Source organism: Myripristis murdjan, chromosome 7 (genome assembly GCF_902150065.1).
Source record: "Myripristis murdjan chromosome 7, fMyrMur1.1, whole genome shotgun sequence".
Classification (NCBI taxonomy): domain Eukaryota; kingdom Metazoa; phylum Chordata; class Actinopteri; order Holocentriformes; family Holocentridae; genus Myripristis; species Myripristis murdjan.
Genome location: NC_043986.1, coordinates 1,962,716 through 1,975,379, shown reverse-complemented (window position 1 = coordinate 1,975,379; position 12,664 = coordinate 1,962,716). Strand labels below are relative to the sequence as shown.

The window sequence follows — 12,664 nt, the reverse complement described above, 5'->3', positions numbered from 1 at the left end:
GGTGAACATGCTGGTGGAGTGTGCATGTTCCAGGACTTCTGTGTTGGGAACTTTATCCTGCTAAGGATGTGGCGTAGGCATCGTAGGTGGAAGCTGTTAAGCTGTCTTTCTTGTCTGGTGTATGTGGTCCAGGCCTCGCTGCCATACAGCAGGGTGCTGACAACACAGGCTTGGTAGACCAGGAGTTTTGTGCGCACAGTTAGGTTGTTGTTTGACCACACTCTCACTTGCAGCCTGGACATCACTGTGGCGGCCCTCGCAAGACGGGTGTTCAATTCCGCATCAAGGGACAGGTCAGCATTTCCCTTAGGAGGACGCTGGTTACCTTGGTCTTTGACTGCAGTCAGGCAAGGTTGTAAAGTTTGCCATCTGCTCTGGTGTGAAGGTAGACACCTTCAGGATATGAGCCAAAAGCAGCCGACAACAGGACAGAGAAGAAGATTCCAAAGAGGGTCGGGGCAAGAACACAGCCCTGCTTCACACTGCTGCGGATCAGGAAGGCCTCTGATGTTTCACCTTCACAGCTGACTGAGCCCTGTGTGTTATCGAGGAATGATTTTATGATGGCGAGGAGCTTTGGGGGGCAGCCGATCTTTGCAAATATCTTAAAGAGACCATCTCTGCCGACAAGGTCAAAGGCTCTGTTCCCGACATTTCTCTTGCAGTTGCCAAAGGGTGAAGATCATGCCAACTGTAGATCTTGCTGCCCTAAAGCTGGATTGTGACTCAGGGTAAACATGCTCTGCCAGGAGGTGGAGTCTGGCAAGGGAAACGTGGGCAAATACCTTCCCTACGATGCTGAGCAGGGATATGCCACGGTAATTGTTGCAGTCACTGTGGTCACCCTTGTTCTTGTACAGGGTGACAATCTTGACATCACGCAGGTCCTGAGGGACAGCTCCATCATTCCAGCAGAGGCAGAGAAGGTCATGGAGATGTGGCAGTAGTGAAAGTATCCCAAGTTTAATGACGTCGGGTATTATCCCGTCATACATCATTAGAGATTAAAGTGACAACAGGTGCAGTGGAGAAGCAACAGCAGGACAACCCCACAAAGGAAATGGTTTTACATGTGGTGGCCACAGACTTTTGCTCTCTCCTTGTCCTTCCTGACTGATTCTTCTAAAGTTTTGTGTTCTGCTGTTTGTGTCCTCGTCATTACTTGTAGAATAAGGCGGCACCTGCAGCCCAGTCAGGTGACCTGCAGCCCAGTCAGGTGACCTGCAGCCCAGTCAGGTTGTATAGGTAGTCCAGCTCCTCCAAGATGGCACACCTATATGTGTGGTAGCAAGAAGGTTTGCACAGTCTCAAGAGCATGAAGGAGATACCAGGAGACCAGCTGCTACATGAGGAGAGCTGGACGGGGCCATAGGAGGCCATCAGCCCAGCAACAGGACCGGTATCTGCTCCTCTTTGTGAGGAGGAACAGGAGGAGCACTGTCAGAGCCCTGCAAAATGACCAGGGCTACTGGTGTGCATGTTTCTGACCAAACTCTCAGAAACAGCCTCCATGAGGGTGGCATGAGGGCCCAATGTCCTCTAGTGGGACCTGTGCTCACAGCCCAGCTCTGTGCAGCTCGACTGGAACCACCAGAGAACACCAGAATTGGCAGGTCCACCACTGGAGCCCCGTTCTCTTCACAGATGAGAGCAGGTTCACACTGAGCACATGTGACAGGCGTGAAAGAGTCTGGAGATGAAATCCTCAGAGTGATTGTTAGACCTTATGCTGGTGCAGTGGGTCCTGGATTCCTCCTGGTGCAGGACAATGCCCGACTTCATGAGTGTGTAGGCAGTTCCTGGATGATGAAGGCATATATGCCATTGACTGGCCTTTACTTTCCCTTACCTAAATCCGAAATTGAAATTGAAATTCATGCAAGTTGGATCAGCCTGTGATTTCCATTTTTCCCTTTGATTTTTGGTGTGATTTTGAATCCAGCCCTCGATTAGCTGATAATTTGGTTTCCATTGACTGTTGTTACATAATTTTGTTCTCAACAATTTATAGTGTACATAATAAAAGACTTTTTAACTTGAATAATTCGTTCATCAAGTGTGTGTGTTAATTTTTTGAGCAGTGTATAAGATTATAAAATCTCTATACCATCTATCAAAAAATAACTGGTAGAAACTCACTGTCTCCTTCAGCTTTTTGCTCTTATAGACGTTCTTCAGATCATTCTGGGTCTCTTGGCAGGCTAAATCAATTTTGGTGATGACGGCCAGCTGGGGAATTCCTGCAGATACACAACAGGAAACTGTTCAGTCCTTTGAGAATACAGTTTTCAAGGTAATACTGATTAATCTCAATGTGGCACCACAGCTTTACACACAAAGTTATGAATATCCTGATGTTTGCTCTTACTCAGGTCACCTGCCATCCTTCTTATTTGCTTTATCTTCCTCACATCGTCTTCTTTCAGTAGAGGTATTTTGTCAGCAGGTACAACACACACCAGAACATGAACTTTGTCATTCTTAGTTGGTTCTGTGTTGTAATACTTATTGTCATCTGACAGTTTAGATGCAGGATTGAACTAGAAAATAATGCAAAATCCATTTAAGTAATGATGTAAACAGAATTTTCATTAAATATTTTTGTCAGCAAAGAGGCTTTCATTCCAAAGCTGTGATGAGTTAATTTTACCGTGTAACCATCTTTCACATGTCCATTCAAGGCCAGTTTGATGTCCTCTGGATGGACTCCTCCATCCTCGTCCATCTCAAGACCCATAGTGTCATTGAAGACAAAAGGGTAAAAGTCCTCAGGCTGTCCTTTTTTGATTTTGTAGGTTTTATACTATAAAACACAGGGATGACAGTGCTGATGTTATGATAATGCTAACATCTGGTGGGCTTGGACATTTTTTTTTAATTTTCAAAATGCCCCCTGCCGTAATACTGCGACTACAGTAGGGTCCTTGATTATCTAACCCCCAGTGTCACAGAGTGACTGGTCAACCATAATGACCATTTCCATTTTTGTTTTTTTGTCCTTCCCACTCCAAGCTGTGCCCTACTCTGCTGTAGCCTTCAGCACAGTATCCTGCTGATCTGATTGTCTTGTTACAGTTTTGTCCTCCAGCAAATCATTCAGGTATTCATTGGTTATTTTGTTGTGTGTGGGTGTGTGTGTGTGTGCAGTCACAAAACAACTGTAATCTTACTATTAGGCCTAAATGTTTGTCCTCTGTTTTAAAGTTTATTTGTAGCACAGACGTTTTTGCAAACACGTTGATAGTCTAGTTCATGAAATAGATGTTTTTCCTCCAAATGGTCTGGTGCATTTTTGTGCATATTTCAATTATTTGAGGACACAGACACCTAAATGACACCTTAAGTCCTGAGGGGTTTGGATAATCAAGGTTCTGCTGCAGTTGCGGTGATGCTCTGTAGCTATACTTGGTTTGCACTTTAGAGAGGGCTGTTGCTTAGTTTATCTGGACAATGAAAGGCATCCATACTTCCTTAGTGAAACTTTCACTGGTATTTGCCTCAGCCAAAGGTCTGCCTGTCATTCTGCCTCGTAGGGCGTTGTCGACAGAGTTGATGAAACTGGATTTTCCACCTCCAACTGGACCATAAAGCAGGACTCTCAGATGCTGGACAACGTCTCTGTGGGGTTTGTACTTCTTCATGTACTGCAGCTCTCTGTCTTTGTATCTGTTTAACAAAGAAAAGACTTCAGATCATATCATCTCAGATTAGATTAGACTTTGAAGGAATTAGACTTTGAAGAATAATTTTTTGGCAAAATGGAAGTTATCATTATATTGACATGTATGATTCCAGTGAATGATTTCCAGTGTTAAACATGCTGTCTTCACTTAGAGGCTATTTTCACAGAGCAGGACAGAGGACTGCAGTCTTCTGCTGGGTGGGTTGATATGCTCTTGTCTGATCCAAACTGGTCAGACAGTCACTGATGTTACTTTAATAAGCAGAACAGGTGTGTCATTTTCAGGGGCCAGAAGGGACCTGATGGAGTAAGAGCGAGTATTGCTGCAAGCCAGCGGTAAATATTGACCATCATGTCAGTACAAAACAGTTAGTTTAAAAATGAGTCATTATGCTACAATGTGTTTATTATGTTCATTTACAATTTATCTAAGCCACCAGGTAAGCTAACGTGCATCATGCTCTAGATTAACTAAATTAGTCACGGTGCACGTTATGGCATGCAGGCATTGTTGTTTGTTTTTTTCTACTGATCTAATAGTTGGAGGAGGTCAAATTACAGTCGACCTAGATTGTCTGTGGTTGGCTACAGCCCCAAAGGACTGATAGTTTGGTTACAGGGTGCAATGATAAACACCTGAAGCTCAATATCAGAAAAACCAGTGAGGAGGAGGAGGCCTGTCCTGCTGCCATCGGGGAGAGGAAGTCAAGTCAAAATGCTGAGTCATGGTGTTGAATAGTGTTTTTGATGTCACAGTGAAGGTGACATTCGCTCTTTTGGATATAAAATGTCATGACTTTATCATTTTATCCTATCTTGCATTTCAGCTAATCTTAATCAGTTCATGAAAATATTCCCACAAGGCATTCCTGAGATGTTGTGTTCATTAGAATGGGACGTACATACGGACAGATGAACAAACAAACCGAAAACATATCATTTTAGGCCATGATCGCTGATGCAGAGACATAAAAATCATGCTGCACAATTTCTGTGTTTTTGAAGAGAAAACAACATTAAGAGCACCCATGGCACCACACAGACAGCAGTTCTGTTCTTACCTCCATGGTATTTCCCTCCATGGTATTTCCCTCCATTCTGAAAAGCAAATTGCACATGTCGGTTAAGACGTCAGCAGTGTTTCACAGAGACATCATGCAGGCACTTGTTATTCTCTGTGAGGAATCAGTTCATCAGCACTGACTATGAAAATGTTGTGTCTTACGAGGAGATTGTGGTTGGGATGGTGAGGGGGTTGGAGGTGAGGAAGAACCACCTCCCATTGCTAGAAAATAACACGTGAAATTTAGATATTACAGCTTACTGAACAATTTATTCATTGCCTAAAATCAAACTGTAAACATAACTTTGAGACTTAATAACTTGATTGAAAAAGTTGAATATGTCAAGTTGTTACACTTTAAGCTCGTAATGAGTTGAATGGATAATAGCTTTGTGCATTATCACTGGAGAAAGTGAATATATATGGTACCACACAAAAATATTTCTTTAGTTAAATCCAACATTATAATAACAATTTATAAATAAAATAAAGGCATCTGCAGTTTTGGTTTCATTCTGTGAGAAATAGGTGTTAAAATATTCAGAAATTCAAATAAACTAAAGCTAAGTTAATAAAAGTCACTGATTCAAATGAATTAAAGTCTAATAAAAAAAAGTTTCTCTTACAGTGATGTTGGAAAGTCACACCAGTTTTCAAATCACCACGGACACTGAAAATGAAAATCAAAGAAGCAGCTTAAAGAAATGATCTGCTGTGTCCAGGTGTCTCTTCATGTTTGAAATGATCCCATTTCCTCAGTGACTGAAGGTATTAATCACTGCATTAATATGAAGACAAAACACTGAATTCTAACAATAGAATCAACAGTACGTCTGTCTGTGTTTTACTATAAAACCTGAGGAGAACAAACTGAGAAAAACAAATCTGTGCCGCTGTTGAGCCGGGAGAGAGTGCAGGGTGTGGTGGAAACAATAAAGTTTTGATCACACTTCAGTGATAAGCCACGTGATTTACAAGAAATCCCCAGTTTATTGTTTGGTTACTAGGGTTGAGCCGGATACTCGGCTGAAACGAGTATCTGGTACAGATAAAGAACTTTTTTACTAGGGATGAGCGAGTACACCACTATCTGTATCTGAAACTGTATCTGTATGTGTAAGTGTTCAACCATCTGCATTATCTGTGTCCGTATCTTTACTTGGTGTGGGCGGGGCCTACACCAGAAATGGGTGGTGCTTGAACTGGATGTGGGTGGGGTTTGACAAGAAATGAGTGGGGCTTAACTGGTATGTTATTTTAAGACTGAAATTGATACGGGTTCAGGGTTTCCCCCAGAAAACTTGCTAAGCCTGGTGGTCGGGCCGCTGGGGAGGGGGTTGGGTGGGGGGGGGGGGTTTGACTCCAATAATTTAACAACATGTTAAATTATTATTATTATTTAAAAAATGTAAATTACTTATCAAACACTGTGATAACATAGATTGAAAAATAAACCAGAGTGATACGTCTTCTCTGAATAGACAAGCTAAGCCAGTGTACTGCTGTTAGCCAGTGAAAATAAATAGAGCAGAGTGGCGACTCTTCACTTTGTTAGGGTTAGGGTTAGGGTTAGGGTTAGGGTTATATTCCACTCAAAAACGACATTTCATTCAACTTATGTAAAATCCCGCCATATTCCGCTTAGCGGCGCAACTTGGTGGGCGTTATCCTGGTAATTTCTGCCCTGCCTCATCATCGAGCCGCGGCTCGGTCGGCTCACCGGGGATGCACTCCCCTCGGCCTGGGGGTGAACGAGCGGGCTCATCGTCTCCTCCAGTGCTCCTCCGACTTCGGAAAAAGAAAGTGTTCACGTATCGACCATAAGTTGTCGCCATTGCGCTTTCAACCGTATCACCAGATGCGGTTAAAAGCTCTATATACCGTCTTTGGTATCACTGTTTCTGGTGCATAAAAAAACTATTTAAAATAAATAAACAAGCGACGCTTAGCCTGGCGGGGGAGCAAGAAAAGCCTGGCGGCCCGCCAGGCCTAGGGGAGACTGGGGTAAGTTGAGCCAAAGGGTAAGTTGAGCCACCCCCTGTTGCTAGGAAACAGTAAAAAATATTGATCATGTGACCAAATATTTAGGAGGAAGGCATAATTTCATGGAGTCTGTGAAGGTAAGAACCACATGGGTAAAGCGGTTAGACATTTATTTCCAAAAAAAACATTTTTTACTCTTGAAAGTGAATTTAGTCTATCATAAGTTTCATGAGAATTGTGTTAAAACCAAAATAGATCATTTTAAATTTGTTTTATACATCAGTTGTGGTATCTATGAGCTACAATATGAGGTCACAAACCTAGCATAAAAGTGCACCATTTTAGCTGTGGGGACTAAAAAAGTCAAAATGGTAGCTCTGGGGTAAGTTGAGCCATTTGGCCAGGGGTAAGTTGAGCCACCAGCTCGGGCCGTTTTGACCCCTTAAGCCTTTACGAGGGTTAAATATTAAATCTCTAAAACTCCCCAAACCTCACAGAGTTGGTGGTACAGCAAGGAGGTCCGAGCAATTTGTATTCCCCTGCAACCTCAACAGGTGGAATATTGAGTGAAAGCCAGGGGCGGAGCTATGTGGTGGCCAATGGTGGCCGCGACCACCAAATGTGTTACATTCATATGTTCATATCTGACCTTACTGTCAGCAAGGACACCAAGAATCTAGTGTTCTAGTGTTTTCTTTCCAAAAACACAGCTGTTAATGTTCTCTTCCCAAGCGCACTTTAAGGCATGTTAAAACAGCTGTTTATTGTACCTGTTGAATTGTGTTTAAAAAATAAAAATACACATGAATGTGAAGAAGTGACTGTTATTTAGGGAGGGAGGAGGTGAGGGAGGGGTGGGATGGAGGTAGGGAGGAAGGTTGGGGGGAGTAGGGATATGGCTCAACTTACCCCGCTCCTATGCTCAACTTACCCCATACACGGGGTAAGTTGTGCCACGAGACCACTTTTTTTGGACATGCTATATTATGGAAACAGTTATGTTTACACTCATTCTGTTTGTTTGAAGAGATGCACAACATCCTGAAATATATGCAGATATATTAGTTAGTGACAAAACTATGATTGCCTTGATGTAGTGATCCTAAATATGAAAAATGGCTCATCTTACCCCAGTCTCCCCTATACAGCACTGGGGGAAACCCTGGGTTGATCAGAAGTTGTTATATTTATTGTTTATTAGAAAACTATTCACAGTACAGCCTCAGAAGCTTCAGATCAATGTTTTTGATCACAAACAAACTCTTTACAAAAGTCAAGTTTTTTATAAACACAAAACATGAATATTCTTAGGGCGTTTTCACACCTGAAAGTCCGAACCAAGGTCCGAACCAAACTCCGTAATTCTGTTACATTGTAACACATTTGGTCCGGTTGGTTTGGTTTCACACTGCAAATAGAGTAACGGACTTTACAAGACAAACATACAGGGGAAATTTATTCTTCTCATTAGAGGACGCATCAACTCCCCATGCACTTCCGCGGCTCATTTTGCTTTGGTTACGCTGAGTTGTTGGGCTGGCCGGCATCTGACATCAGTATTACTTCCTGTTTACACAAAATGAATGGAGCGAGCCAGAGCCGGCTTTGGGCATAGGCGGTATAGTTGCCTAGGGCGCCATCTGTTGGAGGGGCGCCGCTAGCGGCCGGAGGGGCGCCGGCAGCGGTTGTTTACCGGAGGGATACCCGCAGGATTTTATCGGCGTCATAGGTAGAGTCGTCGGCGACATAGGTAAAGCCGGCACTGGAGCGAGCCATCTTTTTCCCGTTCTAATATTTTTGTTGGTATATTGCTACCAGCAGCACCAAGTTAATGAGCAATACATCAGAGTAACTGCTATTCACAAGATGAGCCTCCTCATCATGAGAAAACTTTATCGAGAGGAGGAGAAAACGGCATACAGTCCTGCGAGTTATGGCAATGTGTATTCCGGAGAGAAGGTGAGTGTGGGAATATTTTTTAAAGAGATGAGCTGTCAGTAGTGATGTATTAACTTGTCTTTATAGTGCTCTACATTTTACCGTGCGACACTTTTCATTCAGCATAATAACGGACACGAGTCGACTAACGTTGCGCCTTGCGTGTCACAGCAACGTTTAAGGTTAGCAGCTAAAGTTAGCATGCCGTTACTTCCTGTGTTTGGTCCACATCAATGAACACAACACATGCAGTAGGCAAAAGGTGAATAATAAATTATATTTTTAGAGACGTTAAATATTAAATTGGCTGTACGTGCAGAAAGTTTCACAAAACTCCATTGTAAAATGTCACACAGAATGGGCATTTTACTGTGCAGTAAAGTGCCCATTCTGTGCTCATTCTTCATTTTTTTCAGTTTTGAAGATAATCACACCAAAATGGTCTCAATTTGTAAAGTTTGTAAAATGAAGAATGGACACAGAATGGGGCTTTACTGCACTTTACTGTGCAGTAAAGCCCCAGGATGCTGTGGTGTTCTGTTGTTGTCATTTGTCCCAGTTTGCCCTTATCTCCCTGTCTCTGTCTCTTTGTCTCTCTCTCTCCCCTCTCCACCCAGCCAGTAGAGGTAGATGACCGCCTGCCCTGAGTCTGGTTCTACCTGAGGGTTCTTCATATGTATTACATCCCAAGAAAGAGTAAGCTTTGAAGTTTAAATTAAAACAGAGATCATATTTTTTAAGACATTCCCACATGCAGTTATGGGCCAGAGGAAATCTGACATGAAAACTTTTTTTGGGATTTGGAGAGGCTGCCGGAAACTGATGCATATATCTGACTAACCATTAAAGCTTTGAACAGTCCATGTATGTATCTCAAAGCTCTGAAAAAAATCAAGAAGCTGGGGCAAATACAAAGTTGTTTTCTGAACGCCCAAACATGGTCGACCACAAAACCCATGTAATTTTTTTTCCATTTTTGAGGGGCTGGCATGCCTACCATTTAAGATGTATGACAGATGTTTTTACCGTACCAAATTTCAATTTCCTATGTGGTGTAGTTCCTGAGATATTGACACCTGAAAATGTAGGAAAAATAAGGACGCGCGAAAACTGCACTAAAACCAAAACATACCCCCCTCACTAAATTGGCTATATCTCAAAAAGTATCCATCCGAGCAAACTACAATTTTACAGTGTGCCTATTGGATAAATACGGAACAACTGGTGATTTTTTTGAGACCCAAGTGCGTGGGCCATTTGTTGAAATGACATGGAATGACCCATACATGATTCTTACATACATGATACGTCATTCCTGTTTAAAGGTGGATATTAATATCATTCTGGTGGTGTTATCTGAGCTTGGAGCTGTAAGACAAGTTAGTCCAGTCAAGTTAGTTTCCAGCTACGGAGAAGGTTATGGTGATCCCCTGGTTATCGTGTGGGGAAGGTTCCTCCAACAGTGGTGTTGGCACGTCTGTTATCTGTAATGTGTGTCGTTTGTTTTGGGGTTTTCAGCTCGGTTACAATCAGGTACAAAATCTACAGAGATTTCAATACATTTGAGAGCTTATATCTTTTCAGTAAAAAATGTTATGACCTGTGTGCAAATCCGACTCCACCTCTGGGGGGGTCACGTCCCCAATTTCTCAAGAGAGGGGGTTACACCAATATTAACCAATGTACAATATAGAATGCACATGTTGGAATAGTCGCATGCTATACACTACACGTCACCAGTCTGCACCCTCTCTGGCCGCTGCACCTACATCAGCAGCCTTTTAATTATTTTGGCAGGCTCCAGGGCAGGGATACTCAGATACCTGAACCTGGGGGCCACTTTGGCAAAATGGAAAGGGGTCAGTAGCCAGTTGATAAAATGACAACATTAATGATACTCGATTACTTCTCTCTTTCATTTGTTTTATTTTCACAAAACGTATCAAAGTGCAGTGATGGTCTTTAATAGCTTGGCTTTTCATTGCTGTTATGTCCATGACACAGTTTGTAATCAAATGAATTTGCCGTACACCTGTGATAACCAAAATAACAAGCCCAGTGATGTGCTATTGTCAAATATAGCCACTCTAGTGTTGAATAGCGTCCTGCAGGCACTCAGTGGCGTCAGTACGGAACGGATTAACGGCAACTGTTTTGAATCGCACTCGCTCGACTTCCTGACCTGACTGTGAGCGTCTCGTGGGGCGGGCGCAGCTGACCATTCAGCCAATCATGCTCGTTGTGCTGAGACAAATGCATAGACGTCATACACGATTGGCTGGAAACACGTCACATGGGGACAGATGCCTTCAAGGTTAAAAAAAAAAAAAAAAAAAAAAAACTCTCCGGCAGACAGCTGCGGCAGACAATAATTTGAAATGGTCAAATTGTCGTACATTTGGCCCTTTTGGGGATTACTGATCGTACATCGTACAGAGGGCCAAATTATCGTACAAATACAATAATTATCGTACACCTGGCAACACTGCCTGCTAATCTCCCGATTTTACAGTGAAGGAAACAAGTCAGATTGGGGGGTATCTGTCGCAGTATCTGGCGACCCTGGCCTGCCTGCGGCCAGTGACGTCACTCAGTCACTCGCTAAGAAGTGTTGATGCTGCCGGCGGGTTTTCTGTCTTCCGCTCAGTTCAGCGTTCAGACAGACGAGATGGATAGAGAAAGAGAGACAGTTTTCACTCCACATGCATAAATTCAGGATAAAGTTTAGGAAAACTAGTTTTGTAAATACAAAAGCAAAGTAGCTTCAACTTTTTAAACGCTGACACTTAACGAGGCAGGAGTGCCAGCTCTCTCCCCCATAGACTCCCATTATATCTGGAACCCACAAGCTGGGGAGAGAAGGAGAAACACACACTTTTTCAACTCGCCGAATCTCAGGGATTTTTGGGAGTTTGAAAATAATTTGACACAGTTTGAAAGCCCAAAGCCTTATCTTTCTCATGATACATTTTATTTGCCGCTCGGACTAACTGTCATTGAGAAAAAAAGCATTTGTTTGACCACTACTGTTAGGTGACTCTTTCCCAAGCCCCAGTAGCACAGTGGATAGTGTCTCTGCCTGCCATGCAGGAGACCAGGGTTCAGCTCCCCGCCTGGGCAAGAGCAACAACACTACACAACCCACAAACAGCATAGGGCTGCTGGTTTACCACATGTCTTGTATTTACCTTAATAGGCTATTATTAAAACATTGCCAATGACAAATAGCCCATTAAAATTAAAAAAACACAGCTATGTGGTAGGGTATTGAAGGCCATGGCAGTTACAGTCTGGTGTGATGACACCAAGCAGTTTTACCCAAATAAACATCATATTCTGTTGTTGGTCTAGGCAGCTACAGCAGGCAGCGCAGGGGAGCAGCTCTCTGCTGTCCTGCAATAGGCCATCTATGAACATTATTTATGGGTATTGAAATAAATATGCAATTACGTACATGTGCCTGTAATGATGCTATTGTTTTTTTTTTAAATCCAGTAGTTCCGCACGCTGCAGAAGGTGCCCTTTTTTTTCACTTGAGCACCTGCCCCCCAAAATGTCTGTGCAACCCATTGCATCTCGTTCAGCTGCTTCACAAAGAGTCATTTATGACTTGGCCCACATTCAACACAGATCTTTTCTGAGTGAGGGCAGTCTTGCCTGTTTAGATGAGTTATTAATTATACACTACTAATGTCATTAATGATCAGCACTCGTTCACGGAATCTGCATACTTTTCTGGTTTTCTGTGGTGATGCAGGACGCGATGCGTTCAGGTACACTACTATGGCTGCTGCAACACTGTTGGGAGTTTCACAACAGGGAAGTGAACAGAGCGCCACCTGCATCTTCCACACCAAATATTTTATGGGTATTCGCAAATTTTATTAAGAAGAAATCACACTGAAAACTGTTTATAACCATCTTTATTCTTTATTGGACCTATTACAAGCCAGATTGGGAGGAAAAGGACAAAATTATCTGGATTTTTTTTTTGCCTG

At 42.8% G+C, this 12,664-nt stretch overlaps 1 protein-coding gene across 1 annotated transcript; it reads right to left on the bottom strand.

Annotated features, from left to right (window-relative positions):
- Positions 1-343: 343 nt before the first annotated feature.
- Positions 344-8,504, bottom strand: LOC115362151 (uncharacterized). Its single transcript, XM_030055972.1, has 9 exons — positions 8,422-8,504; positions 3,468-3,666; positions 2,651-2,803; positions 2,369-2,540; positions 2,140-2,240; positions 1,489-1,661; positions 1,222-1,273; positions 786-887; positions 344-535 (listed from the first exon to the last, which is right to left on the bottom strand). The coding sequence occupies exons 1-9, from the start codon at positions 8,502-8,504 to the stop codon at positions 344-346; spliced, it is 1,227 nt and encodes a 408-aa protein (XP_029911832.1).
- Positions 8,505-12,664: the final 4,160 nt, after the last annotated feature.

Excerpts from the sequence above, each read along its gene's own strand:
- LOC115362151 (XM_030055972.1), bottom strand. The coding sequence starts at position 8,504 with ATGGCTCGCTCCAGTGCCGGCTTTACCTATGTCGCCGACGACTCTACC. Across the intron at positions 3,667-8,421 it reads ATCCTGCGGGTATCCCTCCG|ATACAAAGACAGAGAGCTGC; the intron begins GTAAACAACCGC and ends TTTGTTAAACAG. Across the intron at positions 2,804-3,467 it reads GTGAAAGTTTCACTAAGGAA|TATAAAACCTACAAAATCAA; the intron begins GTATGGATGCCT and ends TGTGTTTTATAG.